At 41.2% G+C, this 22,326-nt stretch overlaps 1 protein-coding gene across 4 annotated transcripts in view; it reads right to left on the bottom strand.

Annotated features, from left to right (window-relative positions):
• Positions 1-22,326, bottom strand: part of FHIT (fragile histidine triad diadenosine triphosphatase) — a 533,324-nt gene that overhangs the window by 4,781 nt on the left and 506,217 nt on the right. For all 4 annotated transcript variants that reach the window (XM_050312890.1, XM_050312891.1, XM_050312893.1 and 1 more), the window contains one exon: positions 3,036-3,139. In XM_050312890.1, coding sequence (XP_050168847.1) covers positions 3,038-3,139 — 102 coding nt within the window. In that variant the 3' untranslated portion in view covers positions 3,036-3,037. The remainder of the gene's footprint in view (positions 1-3,035; positions 3,140-22,326) is intronic.

The following is a 22,326-nucleotide window of genomic DNA, read 5'->3' as shown; positions in this document are numbered from 1 at the left end:
AAAGGCGCATCTGAAAATAGGCTTGGAAATTAGGATGCTGCATCCTAATCCTGCTCTTTGAGGAAGGACTTTTTCCCTGTGGATCCACCTCAAAGGGCAATCAGTTATGCGACACAGCTGCCCATATGACAGCCAACACTGAAGGAGAAACAGCTTGTAAAGAGGTCTAAAGGGGTCAAATCTTGGTGGTATTAAGCAAGAGAGTGACCAACCAGGGTCATTCTATATTAGAGGTTTTTCTCCAGGTGTGTTCAAGAAGGGACAATTCCTTCTAATGAGATGGGGATATTAGTGACAGGGGGACACACAGTGAAAGACCAGAGATACATGCAAAACACCAGTTCACTCACTGATTTCAGTGGCATCCACTCTAAGCAATTGCACACATGACTAAATTATTTAGAGATAAGCATTTTCTCAAGGGTGTAAACTTAGCAAGGCTAAATGAGTTCACTGCTTTAAGCAAGTGGGTGGATATTTTGGATCATCTCAGGACTGATGTAGAAGCACTCAACTGTAGTTAGTCAACCAGCCAAGAGGGATCAGCACCAGCAAATGCAGTAGGGAGAGAATCAAGAGCTTCTTGCCTTATTCAAGTATTTCTTAGGAAAAAGAAAAGACACCTGCAAGTCCTTCTTGATCAGACAGTCTATAAATACAGGTAAAAGGTGCTGTGGTGCCTAGTCAAGTCCTGTAGGAGTTGTGTCAGGTGGTGAAGGACTTGTGATAAATGTAAGGGTAGCTGGAAAAGCTCTGAAACACAGCTCAGTCTGTCCAGGCTAATCTAGCTGAGCTGGGCTACTTTGAACATAAGAAAATATAATAATGCCTGAGGCCTTAAAAATTGCTATTTATTGGCTCCAGAACATCCACATTCAGCTCTTTCTGACTTTCCCTGTGCTGCATGAAAAAAACCTCAAGTCAAATGGCATTCAGGTAAACCTATAAATGGCTAAATAAATCCTTTGTAGGTGAAATACAAAAATAGCTTTGAAGAAGGATGCATATAACCTTGTTAATTTGCCAAAAGCTCTCAATCTTCATCACTTTAGAAGCAAGGTTAAGAGAGCAGATAAAGGCTGAGAAATGCAGAAGGTGCTCAGATATACCTTTACCTCAGGTTCAGAGCCTTAAACCTCAGGAGCAAAACAATGTCAGGGAGAAGAGATTGACAGTGATGCCTTGTGTTGGGAATCAAGGGTTGGAAGGACTGCCTGTACTAGGCACAATACTCTCATGATAATGATGCCAGTAAGATTTAATTTCCCAGTTTCTTCTAGGAAAGGTAATGACCTTTACATCACAGGAAATTTATCAAGAGGTCATCCACACAGACACATGCTGATTTATTTTCATAATAAATGGAAATAGATGTTCAGCCACATGAATTTGCTTGCAGGAATGAATTTACACCATCTATCCAGCTCTGAGTTTAGTATCAGTAGAGATAAAGAACATTTTATTAATATGTGGGGATTTAAAAATCTCTAGAAAAAAAAGCATTTCTGCCTCATTTCTGACCAGACCAAAAAAAAAAAAAATCCCCAAAACTATCAAATAAATAATGGGAAACATTATCACATTGGAATAGAGATGTGCCATTTTATCCTAAGTACTGTTCATTTGTTGCTGTGCCATAGATGAAGCACTTCATAATGCCTCTGTTAGTAGAGAAGAGTGCTTACACACGCATTACCTAAGGAAATGCTCTTTCTGGCTGAGTAATTCATTTTCGAGGAGCCTATTTCTGAGACGGTGAAAAGTGGGTGTCTAAACACAACTCCAGCAGCCACTGCAGAAACCTGACTGTGTAGTCCAAACCCTGCTGCTCCAAACCCTGGAGGTCCCTAGGTCCCAGCTGCTGAGGGCAAATTTCCTTCGTAGATGGGAATTATTAACAGATGTGTTACACAGCTTTCTCCGTGCCAGTCCGCAGAAGGGTTGGCACAGCCAACCAGTTTGGCTGGAGAAGGCAAGAGCGTGGTCATCATACAAGAGAAAATGGAAAGGGAAGTCTGATGAACCCCAAATAGAGTCATCCCAAATGTCATCCAAACGGAGATGGCAGAATGGGAGAGGAGATGGGAGCTGCCACGTAAGTGTGCCACGCACACAACGTGTAGCTCAGCCCAAGATTTCTCAAGCTGGGCTGCAAGCGGTGAGTCACAGGCAGAGAGGAGGGATATTTATGGGATTTTGGTTCTTGAGAGGAAAAAATAGGAAACAGTCAGAAATGACAGAGAAATGAGAGTGCTGGATGATGGCAAACAACATATGGGGAACAGGGGAGAGGGAGCTTTTGGCATCCCTGCTGCAGCGCACATCCCAGCGTAACTCATATTGATCTCCGGGGGCCAGTTCATTTCTGCTGCAAGAATCTGGCTTCTGGGACTCCAAGTACAAAATGAAAAACTCTCAATTTCTAGAGCACCAATGTTAGTGTTTGCCAAGTGTTTTCTCTTTTCTAATCCTCCCTGCAAATCTTTTTTTCTTTTCGGGCCAGTGGAAAATTCAGCAGAACAGGCAGTTTTCCAGCAGGCCTAATTTTGAAAGTTGAACTGATCAGATGATTTAAGATTTGACACATTAAGTTAGCATTGGCTTAACACGCTCTACAGTATGGATTCTGCTGGGATTTTGTACGTATAGGTGCATATGCATATCTGGTTATACAAACACAGCAGTTTTTAGCTCTTCATAGAGGTACCAGGCCTATTTTCTGTTCTAAAACCAGAGGGAGGACATGTTAGGTTAGACACTCCTCTTAAGTAAATACTGATGATTCTGATTTCCAGATACACTTTTTTCTTTCTGTTTGGAAACAAAATGCTCTAGGATGGTGCTGATTTTTTCAGAAGGAGCATGTCATTTCAGCCACTGTTGGAGTGCTGTGTATTTTCAGAAAAAAACACAACCTAAGAGCTTTGGTTTCCTTTGTTCCATTCTACATATTCCACCTCTGTCCTCAAGACGCCTGAGGAGGCTTGAACAGAGTTTAGGGTGTTGCAGGAGTAAGTCAATGTATAAATCATTACCTCTAATTGTCCTGAAAATACTTCTTCAGAATTGCTGCTTCAGCTGCCATTTCTTCTTCTGTTCTCCACTTGTCAGGGGAATCCTCTTTGTCATGTCGTTGCAACTTTTTGAGGGAGAAAAAAGAAAAAAAAATCTGTTAATATTTTTTCCAGTTTTAATGTCAAATCAGGGCATGTCTGCACACAACCATTCTAACTATTCCATGTGTCTGCAGGACCTGGTGATGAAGAGGTGGAGGGTGAAGGTTACTGGTTGAGAGTGGTGACAGTTTCCCACCAGCAGTTTACATCAGTAGTTTTCAGAAGAGATAGATTCCCTCTCTGCATGCAAGTTATTAGTTCTTCCTTGGCCTTGTTGAAAGTGAGACATATCCCTGTAGAAAAAAAACCCTGTTATTTTAAGCATAATTATATTAAATTGGTGATTTATTGGGGAAAAAAGGATCAAAAATAAGTGAAACATATAATTTATTGCATCTAACTTGCACAATATGCCCACAAAAAAAGGTTCTATCCCATATGCAGTAAGTATTAAGTGATAATGTCCTAAACATGATAAGTTTTTCCCTTGCCATTCAAGAAGGGAGAAGCTGATGGCTTTGCTGCTTTCCTGAAGAAGAGAGTTCTATTTATAGTAAATACTGGCACTTGAGTGATTATTTGTACACAAGTCCATTCAAAGAATGCCTGACACTTGTCAAGTGAACACTGCATTTACAACAGACAGCAGAAACATTTGCTTAACAGCTTAAGAGTTGAGATTTCCAGTGTGTCTCTAGGTACAGAGCACAGCATAGAATGTATTAACATCACCAGCTTCTGAGGAACTTCATAATATCCACTTTTTTGTTAATGTCACAAACAAAGTTGGAAACTAATGAATTTACACCTTTTATTCCAGGACAAATTTTTGTATAGGGGATGAAGTGGTGAAAAAACAGATGAAGCAATTGTGAACCTGCCAAGCAAACTGCATAACTGTACCTGGCATGTTTAGCAATAAACTAGGATTGTTAGGATACCTCCAACTCACAAATACTTTTATATGTGCTGTTTTTCTCCTGTTCTGAATCTTGCTGCCAGCTATAGTCTTATGTGCAGATTTCTCTCTGCTCAGCAGATGAAGCTGCATTAGAAAGCTGTTTCCTTTCATGCCAATACAATACAGTAGCTGTAGGCAAATTAAAGTGTATTACTGTTCGACTAGTAAAGGACTAATCTTCATTGTTACATTAGCACTAGGTGTGTTATAAATCCATCTTGTACAGAATTAGAGAGAAAGATTTAACAGCCAGGAGCTGGAACAGTGTACACACTGTCAACAGGCACCCTCTGTGTCCACGTGCCTGCTCTCACTCAGTGTACACACCAATACGGTGTGTGGGTACCACAGCTGACCTGGCAAGGAGAGGGAGATATCAGGAAGAGCATACATCATCCTGTACTTCCCATGGACTGTGAATGCTCACACTTGACAAGAGGATGCACCAGGACAAGGTGAGCGGTGGTAAATCAATTGTCTGACTGAGGTGTGAGCTGTTTTCCGAGAAAAGCAGGGTCTTGCTCATTTGACCCAGCACCAGCAGGAGATACAGCAGGCAACAGCTAGAAGGTAAAGGAGGGCAGACCCTGTTCCTCAAGGTCTCCTTGTTTAACCTGCAAGAATTGCTCTTAGTGACATGATTTGGCTGCTGTTCCCCCTCGCTATCCTTTTTCTGCACAGCCCAGGTGAGAGCTGACTCCAGTAGGAGACCAGTAAAGTGGGGGTGTGACTCATAGGCTGTGAGGTTTTTTTCCTGTTCAAAGAAACTGAAATGAGTAGTAATAAGGAGGCTTAACCTACAATGGCAGTTGTTGTTGTCTAAATTAAAACTGTGAAGCTGCAGACCACAGTGACTTCTCAGAGTTGGCAAAGGCGAGGGTTTCTTTTGCTACATAACAGCTAACCTTTAAAAATAATCAATCTTTGACTTAAGGTTAAAACAGATATATGGGGAGCAGCAATGAATCCTGGAACTTGCCTGGAAACCCAGCCTATTTCAGCAGCCCTGGCTCTCCAGCCTCAGCCTGCTTTCCGTGCAGGCGTCACGCACCTCTTGCACTGAAAAGGTGCACCCAGATCTTGTGGACATGTAGAATGTCAAACAACAGACTGTGGTGTTAAATCACTGCCACAGCCAACATATTCATTGTTCAACTGACTTACAGATGAATATTATTTCAGTATAAAAAGGCTTCATCTACCCAGACAGGATCCCAGGATTATTCTGTGTTCAAACCTCTTACTGGGTCAGTCATTTCTGAAGTGCAACAAGCAGTTATCAACCCAGCACCACTTAGTTTGTGGTATAACCTAAATAACACTGTAGATATTTGGAAAAGCATCTCTAGTGGCTGTCTTCCCTTCTCTGCCAACATCATACTTCAGCTCCAGTACAAGCCAAACCACTTAGCTGGCCATTTAGACACATGATAGTTAAATTACGGATAGCCTGGCTAGTTCAGAGGAGGGCCATGAAGTCGATTAGAGGACTGAAGCACCTCCCTTATGAAGACAAGATGAGAAAATTGGGGCTGTTCAGCCTGGAGAAGGTTGTGTGGAGGCTACAGAACAACCTTCCAATACCTGAAGGGGCCTACAGGGAAGCTGGAGAGGGACTCTTCATCAGGAACTGTAGTGATAGAACAAGGAGAAGTGGGAACAAATTGAAATAAGGGAAATTTAGCTTAGAAATAAGGAAGAAATTTTTTACTGTGAGGGTGCTGAAAGACTGAAATAGGTTGTCCTGGGGGGTTGTGGGTGTTCCAACCAACCCTGTAAGTGTTCAAAGCCAGGTTGGATAAGGCCTTGAGCAACCTGGTCTCATGGGAAGTATCCCTGCTCATGGCAGGGGGTTTGGGACTAGATGATCTTTAAGGTCCATTCCAACCCCTTAACATTCTATGCTTCTATGATGTTCTGGATGCTAAACATTATGCAGGTTCAGAATCAACAGTACCAACAAACAGAAGTCATACAAATTAAAGATTGCTGATACCAACTCCAGCTCAGAGATTCTACACGCTACAAATCACTGCAGGCTGAAGAGCACAATGAAGGCCCACCTCTGCACCTGCCTGATTCTTCACATCATCTCTTGGCACCTGCTCGGGGTCCTCAGTGGTGACAAGATATTGTGATCATTGATGGGTTTGGTCTCACCTGGTTATTTCATGTGTTCTCATGTAATGTACTTTTCTACCAGTGAGGGTCTCTGTAAGCAAAAGCTACTTTATATAAACTGGTTTTGTTTGTTTTAATAAAAGAAGGCTAAGAGAGTCCCCATAGTATTTTGGCCAAGTTAAAAAGATATGTTAAGGAAAGAAGAACATATATATTTCAGTTCTAAATTGTACTGATTTAAAATTCAGGTGGGAAACGAAATAACAGTTGATTCTTACTTCTAAGGGACTTCTGTGCCTTGCAGTGTGTTCACATCCACAGGCACATCCAAGTCCCAGCTGTCAATCTTTACAAACATCTGACTTGCTACTGAAAGCTTGGATTAAACAATGAAAGCAATGCTCTCTAGAGAGAACCTAGAGAACATCCTGAGGTTCTCCTGAAACTAGTGGGAGAAAAAGTGCCTCTATCTGCCAGATATCCATCCATAAAAACTAGTGACACCCCCTTATTTTCTACCCCTGTCAGGCAATAGAAGCTGGACTATTTGAGCTTACTCAGATATATCCAAACAGAGATTGGCTTGAAGTCTGTGATACTTTCTGTAGAACAATTTTCCTTCTGTAGACTCTGAAAATAAAAAGGAGATTATCCAGAGCCCCATATGATCTGCCTGACATGATTTTCTGTTAGAGAGGCTTTGCCCAGATTTTCCTGGACAATCTGAATAGAGTAATAGAGGAGACTAACAGACCTACATCCTCTCAAAAACCCTTTCGTTACCTTCTCTATGGTTCCTGGGACAAGGCTTGCAGATTGCCCAAAGGACCCTAAACACAGCCAGTGCCCTTCTTGCAATGAACACTTCTAGAAGAACCTGCTCACCATCAGAGTCCCTTCCCAAGCAAATGTGTGCATTTCCAGTTGTGGTAAGCAGCTGCTATTTCAAGTGAGATGAAAATAGCACATGATGAGGTTGCAAGAGCCACTTCTGTGCAAAACACTGAAGGAAAAGGGACAGTGTTTGCTCAGGGTCTTTCAGGGACATGGATGGGGTGATGGGGTCACCACCAGGGCCTTTTGCAGGCACGCCTGGCTCATCTGACGAGAACTTTTTGGTGGGCAGCAGGAGAGCCCTTGTGTCCCCTGAAGCTCAGCTCCCCTTACACATGGAGCAGAATTGCAAGGAAGCACAACCTGTTCTCAGCAGTGTTATGGCACTGTTGGTCATAGCTGGCCAAACACAGACTAAAATTTATAACTCCTACACTGAATGGAAGAAAGAATTAGGAAGTTATAATGATTAAAAAAAAAAAAAGTTATAATCCTGGCAGGAACAGAGACAATGAATACTAAACTGAACTACAAGATTTCCATGGATTTCCATGAAGTTTTATATTGACATGAACCTAATCTTTTCACTCTAAGCAAACCCTTGCTTTCCAGGCTGCACTCCAGGAAAGAAGCAGGATTCCTGTTATCTGGACTCGGCATAGAGGCTGAGAGCAGAGTCTGCAATATTGCATTGCTGCAGGGCAGTGCACACCAGGAGCACACCAAGGCAAGGTGAATCTCTAAAACCTTTGCTGTAGAGCTCCAAGCTAGTTACCATTTATAACAGCTAGTAATTGTCCTGTTTTTACAGAAGAAAGGTGATGCAAAAGCATCAAACCAGATGGAAAAGATGTTTTACTGCAACGCTCAGTAAGTCCCAAATTCTGTGAAGCCAAACCTATTCTTGTATTACTGGAGTGTCTCAGAATCATTAACATTAACATGAGGGTAAACAACCAGATCAGCATAGCTCAGATAACTCCAAAAGGAGAGAACAGGATGAGAGAGCATGAACAGCTCTTTTAGACAATATCCATTATGCCAACTTTTTCTTTTAATATTCTGAACAAGCACCAAGACACACATTAGTCAGTTCTCTAATCGCAGCTGCCCAGCAAATTACACACTGTATCTGCTCAACATTCTTCAAGCACTAAGACTCTTGTTTATAACTTAGAACATCTTCTTGCCTTGCAGTACAAATAAATGCGCTATTTCTAAGATATGCCCTTCTTCAAGCAGATCATTACTGATGTCTGACTTCTTGGGCTTCCTGATAAATTATCCTCTTCTTTCACCTCAGAAAATGCTCTTCCACCGATAATCTATGACTGTCAGTCTTGATTACATGTAAACAGTAGAGCTCTTTGAATATTTCTGCTTGTGGAAAGTGTTCATTTTCTCACTCATGTCTCCCAGTGTGAGATGCTGGCAGACCTGACAGCTGTACTTTATGTTATTTTATTAAAGTTGCTACTGCTGCAGAATGGTCTATGTTTTTATCACTGCAATTCTTAAGGGAAACACAATATTGTTTTATAGCACATTCACATTGGGGAACCTCTCCTTCTTGCCCTTTGTGGAAGAGCCCAGAATTCTCAACACAGCAGACTATAGGGGACCTGGATCTACAACTGGCTGTTGCTTGAAGTAATATGTATATTATGTTTTGCTCTACTTATGCCATAACACCACCAGAAAAGCAACCTGTGTAAATATACAGCACTAGCCAAAAGTACTGGGAAAAAGCTTTTATGGTAGTTAGAACTATTCTCACCGCCCATGAATATTTACAGTGGATAGTTAACAGTTTATAACCTTCAATGTATTTAACTAAAAGAAAAATTACAGTGATGGAGAGTAATTATACCAAACTGCAGTAACATAACAAAACTCAGCTGTTTCAGCTACTATAAAATATAATATTATCAAAACTAGCAGCTAACAAAAAAAAAAAAATTTGCCAGCACCTTGAATCAGAGATTAGGCATTACCCAGCTGCTGGTGTTCATTATTACCAGTACACCTTGGGATACCCAGTCATCTTTTCCATGCTTAAATCCTACACTTGGGTGAAACCTCCAGAGTGATATTTCAGCACCAGATTAACACACGAACCACGAGGAGGCTGAAACTCTCATCTCTCCTCTCCAGTAGCAACCCTTCTCCAGAGAATGAGGAAAAAAATTGGACCCAGGGCTGCTACACATGCCTCCTCCTCCAGCTCCCTTATGGCCCCAGAGCCACGACCAACACCCACCACAGCACATCCCTGCCCCTCTTCTTGCACTGCAGATGTGGTGGGGCTCCACCCCAAGCATCCCACCATGTGGGAGAAAAACTCAAGGACTGGGCCAGCTATACCTCCTAAAGGCCTCCTGGTCCTGATGATGAGTAATGATTTCAGCCATCTAAGCCTCCTCTTGCACTGCTTTTACATCAACTCCTGAATTGCTTCCTTGGCCCTCTTCTCCCTGCTTCTTGTCCTTGTTTTTTTTCCCCAGTGCTTTCTTTCCTTTCACTTATCTTTGTATTTAGCTAGGAAGACTCATTTCCACCTCTCCCCACAATGTAATTAAATACAACATTTACTGCCATTATCTGTACCTCCCACTATGCTCCAGCCTTTCCTCACTCTGTGCTGTCTTGGTGAAAGGAGTGTGAGCTTCTTTGTGGGCAGCTCCTCTGCCAGTCCCAGCCTCCTGCCTCCATCCCATTTGCCTTCAGCTGTGGCTGTGAAGTTTTGACTTGACTAGCAACGTAAAATGAAAGATTAATGATGAAACACAGCAGTTTCACAAAGCAGCTTCTCAGGGGTTCTGCAGTCACATGGCCTTATATATCCCAATTTACCTACGAGGGGAAATCATTGCAGGAGCTCCCAACTCAGGGCATGTGCCAGCTGGGCATCCCCCTGCAGCTGTTCTGGTCAGGGCCCCAGGAAAGGCAAAACCACAGGAAGAGAAGAAGTGTGGCAGGCTCCCCCTTGGCCACACAAGAGACCACCTACAAGATGTGGTGATGCAGTGCTAGAGGCCTGTCTGCCCCCCATCAGCTGCTGTGGGATCAGGACCCCTTTCCAAGCCTCTTCCAACCTTGGTGCCACTTGCAGCCTGAGCAGCTCTGGCAGTTCAGTGCTTTCCACATCTCTGAGCCCATCTCTCTATTTAATTACGGCTACAAAACTGCTGTAATTTAATTGCTCTAATTTACAGTGAACACTGCAGAAAAAACTCACATCCTACAATTTTCTCATCTGCTGACTTTGCTTATGATTCTATATCACACAGATATCTGCATTTGCATGAATCAGAAATCCCTGATTTTGGGGCGGTTTTTACTTGCTGCATTAAATCTGAATTATTTAAGGAGATGAAAAAGAAACCTAAATTGTCTGCCATCTATACGACACAATTTTTTAACTATCTACTGGAAAATCCTTCTCCAATTGTTTTACTGCTTCTGCATGAAATATGCTGCTACCTCACAGCTGCTGATATTATTGCTGCAAAGCATATATTCCATTGGAAACCTCAGTTTATCAAAGCTCTGTTTTAGAGAGTGGTGGTTTTTTCCCTCCTGTTGACTCTTTGTCATAGTGACTGCAAATATTTTTTTTACAGTTTTATTGTTGTGCTTTGGGGAAAGACTTGAACCTCACACTTCACGTGGACATATGAATAACTGCATCTCTTTTTAGCAAAGCACTTAGATAAAGAGAATTTCGTGAAAACACACATAAAGGTTAAGTAAAACCCTTAAGGGTATGCGTTTAAGTGCTTTGCTAAAATAAACTCTGCAAACCCTAGTTTCTAGCAAGTCTGGATACAAAAATGATAAGAAAAAAAGAATAAATATAAAAGGCATCTTAAGAAATTTGCTTTTGAAAGTATAAAAGACAAGTAAGCCCACAAGCAGAACGACAGTTGTGTAGAAAGCACATTTGCCATTCGGTGAAATATGTAGATTTCACTCTGAAGAGCTCAGATGTTGACAGACTTCCAGTTTGGCTCCAACTGAGATAAAATTCTTGGAAAGTGAGCACATTACAAAGGAGATACTTCAAGGAATATCCACTGGGGTAAGAAGTCCTGCCAAAGGCTTGGGGAACTGCTATTTACAACCTGATATGAATCCAGGCAAGAATATATGGAAGTGTTTAGACACATTTTCACCCTGTTCATTATCCTCCTAGTTAGCAGATAATGTTAGAAACACCTCTGTAGTCTTCCTCACCTGGGAAGAAAAAGTAGATTATTGTGGGGAGGTTCTTAATGGCATTGGCTACAGAGGGCTGTCTGCACAAGTGAAATGTGTTGCATAAAGACCTGGGTAAGAAATGGCAATGTCATCAATGTGATAATGTTGGAGGAAACCTTATCCTGCGTGCACAGCCTGCCATGCAACATTACTCATTTGGAAAAAGGCTATTTTTAATCAAGGAAAAGCACTTTAATCAAGGATAGAGTCAGTGATTCAAAAATTTCATGCAGGTGCATGTATTACTTGACTGAAAGCCTCTTCCCAAAAGGTCAGAGCTGCAGAGAGATGTGCATGTCCCACTCCAAGAGCAGAGATAACCTCGAGGTGCCTGTATCAGGCTGATGTATTTTGGCTCCTGCTGCAGGGACTTTCAAAGTCAGAACTTCCCTTACTAATCTTCTTAACTTTAGACAAATATTTGCCATACCCTGAGCACACTCAATAAGATTCATGACACGCCAAGGAAGACACATGTGTGTTAGGGAGGTTGATTTGGTTTATTTGCTTTCTTTGTCTTTTTCTGACAGCACAAAGGATATCAGCTGCAGGTCCTACAGCATCAGCACAGAGCAAGTTCACTGTACAGGGGAATATGAGCATGCCCCCACCTCCTGGGGATGTTTCTCTGTCCTCACCACATCTCTGGGTCTTGCAGGAAGAGCCCACAGTGGTTAGGAGATCTCTTCTTTGGGGAACTAGCTTGTTCCTATTGAAAAAAAAAAATCCTCACCTTCACCAACACTTTCTGAAATTAGGATGAAAACATTCCATCAATGGGTTGTGGAGTAACTCATCCTCTGAGTCCCTCTCTCCACTGATTGTAGGAGGATTTCAAGGAGACTTCAGATGTCTAAAATGACACATGCCACATATTTGAGGCGAACCACTGGGGTTTCAAAGCCTACTTTTGTCTGTGCTTCTCAGGAGACCCCTTGCCCGCCAACAGACCTTCCCAGGATCATCCTGTCTGCTTTCCCTGCAGTGCTTGGGATCACAGCACTCCTGGATAAAGCTACATCCCCAGGACAGGCTTTTCCCCAGGCATCCCTCAAATACTTCTTTAGCTTTCAGCCTTGCACATGCAAGGCTACCTCGCCTCTGAGATTGCCTCCCAGGGATTTAGGCAGCCAATACCCTCTAGTAAGTAGGTACTAAAATAGGTTGAGGAATAAATTGCTCTCATTTAACATTCACTCAAAAAAATATGGCTGCATTTATTATGCAGCATATTGTTTTATATACTGTTTTGTTATAATAAGTCATGTTTAAAATGTCATGACATTTAAATCTACAGCAGTAAGAGGGAAATGCTGAAAAAGAGCAAGATGATCAAAAAGGATTTGAAAAATCCTGGTGAAACTTTATGGGCCAAATACCCTCATTATAGTAAAAATAAAGTCACAAAAGAGCTTAAAACTCATTTATGAGAAACACACTGTAGAGAAGCTCACCCTGCCCCTCCAGGTCTCTGTGCCACTGTGGTGTCCCCAGGTCTCTGGCAGGGCAGTGAGTGTCACCACCAGCTGGGTGGTGGGGGCTGGCTGTGGCTAAGGGACTCAGGCAGCTGCAGAAAAGCCCTCTGGGTGCTCTGCCTCCCCTTGCAGGTTTAGCCTTTCTCTGTGCTGCCCTTTGCCACTGAGCCGCCACAATACTCTGGAAAACTCTACTGCATACACCCCTGGAACCTGTTAATGCCATTTGTCTCAGTGAGCAGCTGGATTTCAGTGTCTGCACTAAGTCATGCAAATGAACTTTACATATAATATAAAAGCCTACTTTAATGTGGCTTCATAGCCTTTGAGGAGAAACAGAGCCTACCACATCTACCACTGATGATTCACATGCATAATGGCAGATTTTCACTAGCAAGTCTTTTAACATTAAAAAGAAAAGAGTGCAGATAAAAGGAGCTACTCTGTTCCCACAGATTCAGTGCTCTTCCATCAGGCCTGAACCCATATGCCAGCAACCCTCACTGCTGCTTCCATGCTCCCTCACCCCCCTCCAAGGGAAAAAACAACAACAACAACTGCAACAACAAAACAGATGGCAATGCAACGAAACATTAAACCCGATCCCACTACCTGAGCCATACCATGAATATTTCACTGAGGCATGGGGTAGAAAAGACAACAAAATGACCTTTTCTGCCATCTTAAGGGATATTTAACCTTGTAATTGCTATAGACATACTGAAGACACAGAGAGGGAGACAACGACTATTTAAAAGAAGCTGTGTATATTTTTAAAAACTAGTGTCTCAATGTTCCCATTACAACCTGCCAATACGAATGACATTTACTTTTGCTCTGAGAAATGAAAGAAACGCTAAAAGACAGACTGCATTAAGAACCTATTGATATTCCACTGACCTAGTGATATAAGAACCAAACAAGTTTTGTGAAGGGCAAATGCCCCAGAGTCTGTAAATTCATCTTCTAAAGTAGTAGTAGTAAAAGCAAAAAAAAAACAACTTCAGTGTCTAGAATATTTTAAAGGCCCCGTGGAGGCTCACATTTCTTATTGTTCTGATGGTAGTGGATGGTACCAGACCCATATATGGGAGCAGAATTGGAGATTTCAGACAATCACCTATTCTAGTTTTTCCAGCTGGTTAATATTGCTGGAAAACTCATGCAGGAAGTTCCCTTAAGAGACATCACATGAGGTTTCACCCAAGTTATTTTTTTCCATATTGCCAAAACTTTACAAAGATACATCACCCATAGCAACACATGGTCCCAGATTGTGTTTGGGATGGATGGACACAGGAGGTGTAAGCTCTGCAAGAGGTCCCTGCATTGCCTTCACAGCATTAGTGAAAAGACAGACCTGGAGAAACTCAGACTGGGATAACAGTGGTTTTTCAGGGGTTGGAGGGGCACAGGCTGCCTTCACTTTTGGTGGGGATATCAATTTGTTCCTCTTCCAAGCTGTAGTGCTGGTCTTCTGTTGAAATTCTTTTTCTGTGGAATAAGACCATAATTGTATCTACATAATGCCCACGCAGAAGAGCAAGGATGGCATAATAGCCTGGGAATATAATATTCTGCAACTAATTTAAGTGAAGGGACTATGAATTTGGGAAGAATTAATTTTAGCTGGATATATGTAGCAGTTAATTAAGGCTGATAGCCTCTCCTAGTAGAAAGTTGGTTTTGATGAAAATACATTGAAAATCTTACCAAACTGCCTAAGAAAAAACAGTTGCCACTGCCCATGCTACAACCTCTTAGACATCGCATGTTTCTCTATCGAAATCATGAACTGATAGCATCTGCATAACAATTATTATTTAATAGGTGGACTTCAGCATTATTGCCTTTGGGCAGAACTAGTATTACAGCCTTTGAGCACAAATATTTCAGAAATATTCATCTGAAAAACTAACAGGAACTTTCTTAGTTTGCATCATTTTTGCAAGTTCTGTTCTGATGATGATACCCTGGCAGCAGAGCACTACTTTCTCTTACCATAATCCAGAGGATGTGATTCAGAGCTACAGAAAACCCCACACTGCATGAAAGGGCCGAACACATGACTATGGGGGATGAAGGGTAAAAAAAAAAAAAGGTACAAAGACAGGAAAAGTAACCCAAACATTCCCAATTTTCAGAGACAAAAAGTAATTTTGTTTGCTTTCAGTTCAATCAGTTGGTTCATGCCTTAAGAAACAACGAGATCAATGGAAATGAAAGCAATTTCCTGCAGATATGAATAAAACACGGGGCTCAGCTGAGAAGAGGTTGTACACTGCTCCAGAAGCACAGTCAAATACTTGTGGATTAAATGCTGTGAGAATGGATCACGCATGGACTTGCTTCATCTCAATTTGCCAGACTAGGAATTTGCAGGTTTCCCGCTCCTCCTTCAGGAGGGAGCTGATTGGGAAATTGGTTGTATAGTCACATACATTGTTGAAGACTTAAAAATTATTTTGTTTATTTAGACACATTTTGAAGTCAGAGCAGGGCACCTTGCAATCAGTGCTTCTTCCACAGGCCTGCTGCTACATTTCTCTCCTTTCTTTAGGTCTTTTTCTTTCAAACTAGTCCTCAAGCAAAAGTCACAAAAATTATCATGTTCTCAGTCTATCTCAGGGTTTTCCTGTGCACTTACTGAGGTATACAAAGGCACACAAGCTCTCCTCATTCATCCTGACCCATGATCACTATTACATTTAATTGCAGAAGACACTGTCTTCACAGCTTTATTTCTCATATGACATCTTGTGAATTGCTTTTAAGAAAAGCCATTTACACAGCTTCTATATATATGTAAACCAGTACTCCGATGTCACACTCTTGTTTGCACATACCCTTGTATTCACGTCAGCTAGTCCTAATGCAAAAGCAAATGGCCCTTCAAGTGTTTCAGTTAGGAAACAGTTGCACGGATTTTCATAAAACAAAAGTTTGACTGATACCGTGCAAAATCTGTTCCACTGAAAAATTGGCATCTCGCCCATCACATTCCACAAAGTTCAGTATCTTTGTCGGTGCTCATCTACTTGACTTCTTAATTGTCTGTGTTCACTGGCTGTATCAAATGGAGTTTTCTTTTTGCTTTTGCTCAGTGCATATTACATCTTTTAATCGGTATATATAATTACTTACCACAATCTGCCATGCCAGATTTTCTAAGCATTAGTCTAATTAACTTAAGCTTGATAATTATGTTTCAGATATCATAACAGTACACACAGAACTTGCAGATTATGCTGTTGGCTTAGCTGTTTTTCTGATAACATTTTCCCCCTATTCTTACTTTTCGGTTTTTCCTTTTGCTTTTTCTCTTTCCATATGGGGTGGGAGCACAGGCAGAAAGAGGGACTGCTGTTTTCTTCAAATGACTCCAAGGTTCTCCAAAAGCAAAAGCTGGCAGTTTTTAATAACAAGCCATCGAGTAAGTCAACACAAATGAGAATAGATCCATAATGCAGGATTTCCTTTTTTTATAAGAATAAAAGAGAAATATGTCGCTGAAGAAAGAAACTTGAGCTTCCGATAGCGGAAATCATAGAGGATTCAATCACCAACCTACAGCATTTACTGGCCAATTATGAAAGTACTCAGACTTTCCACAGGTCTCCAGCCTGAGCCATTCTAATTATACGCCTGTTGGCGACAGGCTGCCGCCAGGGAGGCAATAAATAAGTGATAACATGCATGGGACCTGGCACACGTGCCTTTTCAGCACAGAGAGATCATCCTTCACAAAGTGATGCAGGCCATCTGGGCAAATGAAATATGCAAGCCTGAGACCCCAGGTAAGAGTAAATAGATGCAGAGGACACTTGTGTCACAGTAATAAATAAAGGAAAGGAAAAAAAAAAAGTCTTTGGCAGGCTATAGATTTGTATTTGGCTTTCTGATGTAAAGCAGCATTTCTGTTCATTTTTGTCCAACTCACTTTGGTATCCTGCATTATTTGATTTTCTTTTCTCCTGGATGAGGGAATGGACATTGTGTCCCACCACATTTAATGGCTTCTGTCTGGTGGGAAATGGGACAAAGCCAGGAAGACCAGACCTCCTCTCCCTGCTTCCAGAGACCATGGATCTGTCTTGTTGACTGGAATGCAACAAGCCACGTTCAGGTCCCAAAGGTACCCAGACCACAGTTTGGGTACTTGGCTGTGAACCCACTCATGTTACATCTATGTCAAGAGCCCATTTGTAAGAATTTTGGGTGCAATGGTGCATAAGCGTTTTCAAGCCCACACTGAGAACCACACTGAAGACTTTGTGTTTAATCTGTGGTTATTGGTGAGGATTTAATCAGCTATAAATCACTGAAAGGCTGCTCAACTGCTCCTGTATTTTAATAGACTTCATGGATAGAGATGGGGACAGGCAGTTCTTGCTGAAGTTCCCCTCATTTCAGCCCTTATTTTCAGACGACTGAAGGGCTGTCACCCTTGACAGAAAACATTATCAGCAGTCAAGGAAGTAATCAGGGTGGCAAGTACATAAATAAGCATAGCATAAATCTGAATATTGGTAATTAGCATTTGATTCAATCAGACTAAAAGTGTTAGACCACTGTAGCAGTGATTCCTTATAGAAAACTATTTAACATTCCAATTATCTTTAATGAATTAACCTCAAAGTATGGTTGAGGTGCAACATTCTAAGAATCCCTTTGCTCATCTACAGTCCACTTGCAACTAATTTCACTTCACAAGCCTACCTCAATTAACATTTTTCTGTATTTCACACACCAGTAACTACAGTACTGAAATATGCACTCCTTTCCCAAATTTAATAGCTGAGATACTTTCATTTTTTTTTGATTCTACAAATGAAAGAAAATCATTTCCTGCTACTATCTCAAACCAATTAAAATTCTTTTTATATTGGCTTTGCATCTTTTCAATATATATATGAACCAAAAAGTCCTACATTTTTCACATAATAATTACTTGGAATTGATCTGCTATGCAGCACTCCAAAGACAAAGGGGTTTACAATTTGCAAATTCTAATGTTTGATTTACATTTTCCATTGCTAGAATTTTTAAAGAATGTTTTTTTGGTTGAAGGTTTTGTATTAGGAAAGAAAACTCAATCAGTACAACTAAACTACTTGAATTTAAAAAGAAAAATAGGAAGAAGTGCAGATTTATTGATAGGTCTGGAAGGAGAACACACTACCTTTTTTGGCCACTGTGCAACTATAATTAGCAAATAACTATTGTAAAGTAAAGAAAACTTTTGTATCATACACCTTGTGTATTTTGTAGCACTGGGAGAAGGACAGATCTCTAATTGAATGGTCTCACAGAGCTACCAAAAGCCTCTAAGATAGGTTGAGACTGGTCAGTGTCTTCCCTATCTGCACAGCAGCAAAACTGCTGGGCCTCATAGCTCTCTCCTTCTGCTTTCCTTGTTTTTTTCCTGTGAATTGTATAAAAAGACACAGTGCCATTTAATATCATTTCCACTTTAACAGGGAAACATGGAGAGGAATCTCATGCTTTGTACCGTGGTTGCGGTAAAAGGAGCAGCATTCTCGAACAGATTATAAATCTGACATTATTTTCCTTTTCACTCCATGTTTGCAGCATTATTTTAGCATTAAGAAAAATGAACACACATGTAAGATAACAGCATCCACGCAGCAATATGGCATAGCTGTTATTCTTCTTACAAGCATCCAATTTAATTTTATCATGAAATGCCACACAGTACCGATTCCTGTGTTCTATTCTGTACTGATTTTAACCTCAGCGTAGAGCTAAGCATTTTGTGATGTGCATATCATCTAGAGCTCACTGTGCAGAGCATTCCAGAAGAGAGACATGAGGGGAGACAGTACATGACTCCATCTCCTATCAGGACTGTTGGATTTTCCTCCTCCAGCTGAACCACCCACATGATGCCACAGAGCTTCACTGTCATTCCTTCTCTGACCTACTGAGTACTGTTATAATGAAGTTATGCAGATATGGACACAGACATAAAAAGTCTTGCCCATATAGATACACAAATAGGGTTTGTTTTGTGTATTAATTTTTATAATAAATAGGGATATGCATGGTTACATGAGCAAATCCGTGCCCTGAAAGACGATGTTCTCATTAAGTGAAGCTGCGAGCTCAAATCTTATCTAATGTGCTGTTTACTTTGCTGGCAGAACAGCCAGCATGCTACAGAGCATATATATTTCAGTATTGCCACTCAAATTAAGAGCACCCCATAATAAATACTGAAAGCTTAAAAAGAATTTTTAAATAAGCCAATAAGAGGAGAACATATATTACAAAAATCAATAACTGCTTAATTTAGCTAACATTATAAACCAACACTTTAAGATGGAATAAGACCTTTCTTATCACACCATTTCTCTCTGGTGTTTTATCTACTCTTGGAGAATACTGAACGTTGTAACGTTTTGCCCTTACCTGATTTTTTACCAGCCCTTGGTTTTTTATCACATGCAACACTCTGAAAGGTCTAAATAGGAGTTAAAAATAAACTCTCTGCTAACATCCTATTTCCACTACTTCTATTTATAACCAATACCACACTGCATTTAGGCATGAATCTGTTCTTATGCCAAAACCTGTCTCAAGCCTGATTTTCCTCATATTCTTTGTCAAATGTCACTGGGTTTCTGGACTGACTCTGGTTTCTTCAGCCAAGCTGGAGAGAAATGCTTTACATCAAGGACTTTTATCCCTGAGCAAGTGTCCAGGACCAAACCTTTGCATGGTGCTCCACCTGAGCCAACCAACCCTTCAGACTTCTCTCCACAGTTTCTCATGGTATCAGTACCCAGCAGGGCCATCCTGATTCCAGGATGGAAAGCACTGGTAGGACCATCAGCTGCCTTAGAGCCAGAGCAAGCCTGCAGGGCAGTAATTCACTGCCTCCTATCACAGCTTTCCAGCACTGCTACCTGAACTGATGATTTCATGTTCATTTCTTTAAAAGTTTGCTTTAGATGACAACACCCAGCAACTGGAGACATGTCAGGAGAACATGCCTTGAGAACATTAGAAGTAGTAGTAGTGATTATTTCTGTGGGACAGATCAAGTCAAGAGTTTCCATCCTTTCAACTCATCTCTGGGGTTTTGGTGCATCAGTAAAATCTTGAATAAATCTACTGTTAAAAAAAAAAAATTAATAAAAAAATTCCCGGTTCACAACTAAAAAGCCTCATGAAAATTATCATAGTGAAGTATCTCATGTTCACTCTTTAATAAAGGGAGAGGAAAAGGCTAAAGATAAGCTAAAGAAAGCAAAATAGTGTGTGCCAATTTGCTTCATACCATGCGAAGACAGATCTTGTGCTGATTTTGGCACCAGTAGGAAAAGGCTATTATCCCCAACTCCTCTAATAAGATCCTAGGAAAGAAGGACATTCTTTCTAGATAACAAATTTGTCAGTAAATCAGCTGATTCATGTCCCCATTCAGCAGTGTATTTAAGTTCTCAGTGCTGAGCGTGTGCTTAAGAGCTGCTTGAACTCACTTAAGCTGATCACTCGCTTAAATGCTAAAGCGGGATTGCACTGAATACCTGTAGGCACATCTATAATTAAAAAAACCTTCTGAGTCTAACAAGTATAGCTGGCTGTGTTACTCATTGTCCACATTTGAGGGTAAGGACTCCTGCTTTAATTAAAGTGATGGAATGAAGATGTCTGAAGGCTCACATATTACAGCAGTGAGCACAGCACAGAGCAAGAAATTAAGTCATAGCGTGAGTCAGAAAGCTGCATGTAGAGTTGGATTAAAACTAGGGAAAAAATATGACAAATTAAATTCTTCATGAAAATGTTATTTGCTAGTTCAAGCCCAAACATTCAGACAAATCTTAGAAAAACAACATTTCATTTATTCTTAGTGTCTTCTCTTGCATCTTTGGGAACTTCTCCTGTTATCTCACTTCACGCTGTCCTGTTGCAGTTGTTGCTAATGAGCACCTGATATTATCTAGAAAATATAGAAAATATGCATGGTGCTTAAGGGGAAAAAGGAGACCCAGCAAGGAAGGATCACATCCTGCAGTGTTTACTCATAAGCATTTCCCTAGCATGTCCCTTGACCCACAGTGATAATTGGGGTCTGCAGGTCTTCCATAACAGTGAGCTCCACACAGGGAAATGTGAGGTTTAACACAGCAGTCTGGAAAACTGAAACCATCACTGTTTATAGAAACAGCACATAAATGGAGGAGCCTGCATTCATCCAAACACAACAGCTTTGGATATAAACTCAGAACTGTGCTTAACACAGGATAAATTAGTAGAGCATGATTGTCATGTCCACAATGACACAGAATTTGTGAAAAAATAAGCTGAATAATACCAACTCTAATATTTCCATTTTACTTTGGAGCTTCAAAGAGGCAGTGTGAGAACTAAAGGGGAGAACAGGCTCCAGTGGAAGTGGGGAGAGTGCTCCTGTCTGCTCCAGATACTCAATGTCAGTCCCAGCTACACTGAGGTCAGCATACTTATCAGGACTATAACCTGCTGCTCTTGAAGGAGATTCACCACCATCCTGGCTCTCTTTCCCTTTCTCTGTGTATTTTTCCCATCCTCCATTATGTTGTTCTTTTTCTCTCCCTATCAACTTCATCTGATGCCCAAGCAGATGCTGTGCAGTGCCCAGCATGACTGAAGAAGGTACCTCATCCAACAATGGCAAGAGGGCAACCATGAGGGAATCTGGGATTTTCAATTCTGGAAACAGGAACTGAGAACCACCAATTCCCAATCAAGTTATGGTGTTCACAGTGTTGTTTCTTCTAAAAGACTGTTTCAAAAGTATATTCAAATTAAAACCCATACACCATTTAACACTGATTTCAGAATGACACGGGGAGCTAATTTGATGCATTTGTTTGGGAGAAAAGGTATATTGCTTCCATTTCTATCTGCCACTGTAAAGCTGCCTTGCAAACTGAAATGAAAAATTCCTGCTGTTTCCACATGCCTACAAAGCACCCGACATCCATAGGTCTCTTCTTTAAGGACACATTTTTTAGTACAGACTGAACGAAAAAAAAAAAAGACACATTTACATATTTCCCCCAGCAAGTACTTCTGCATTAGATCAGCTCTTGGCTGCCTTGGCAAGGAGTGACATCATAATGGGCTGAGATAAAGCAAACAAACCCCATCCTGCCAGGCAGCTGCCGCCGCTCACATCTGAGCCGCTGGTAACGGGAGACCAGGGCACGTCTTGCTGCTGGTTATTCTGCATTATCCAGGATAAGCCCTGGAGCCAGCACGGTAACTCTGGATTTGCAGGCTGTAATGGGGCTCTGACCTAATGTCACAACAGGCACAAGGCAGTGAGTCAGGCCCCACTGGCAGCAGGATTTGACCCAGCCGGGCTCTGCTGCAGTCAGTGGAAAAACACCCACTGGCTTCACTGGAAGCTCGTTCAGCATTTCAGTGCCAGCAGGGAAACAAAGCTCAAAAGGTCACATGGAGAAAACATAAAGGGGAAATTGTTCCAAGGCACAAGGAGCTTTTTTTTTTTGTTTTGGCTTTGTTCAAGCTGGTCTATCAGTTT

The sequence above is a fragment of the Myiozetetes cayanensis genome, unplaced genomic scaffold, assembly GCF_022539395.1.
Source record: "Myiozetetes cayanensis isolate MyiCay16 unplaced genomic scaffold, myiCay2020 scf18, whole genome shotgun sequence".
Lineage (NCBI taxonomy): Eukaryota > Metazoa > Chordata > Aves > Passeriformes > Tyrannidae > Myiozetetes > Myiozetetes cayanensis.
The sequence above is the reverse complement of the archived record's forward strand: the minus strand, read 5'-3'. Positions and strand labels throughout refer to the sequence as shown.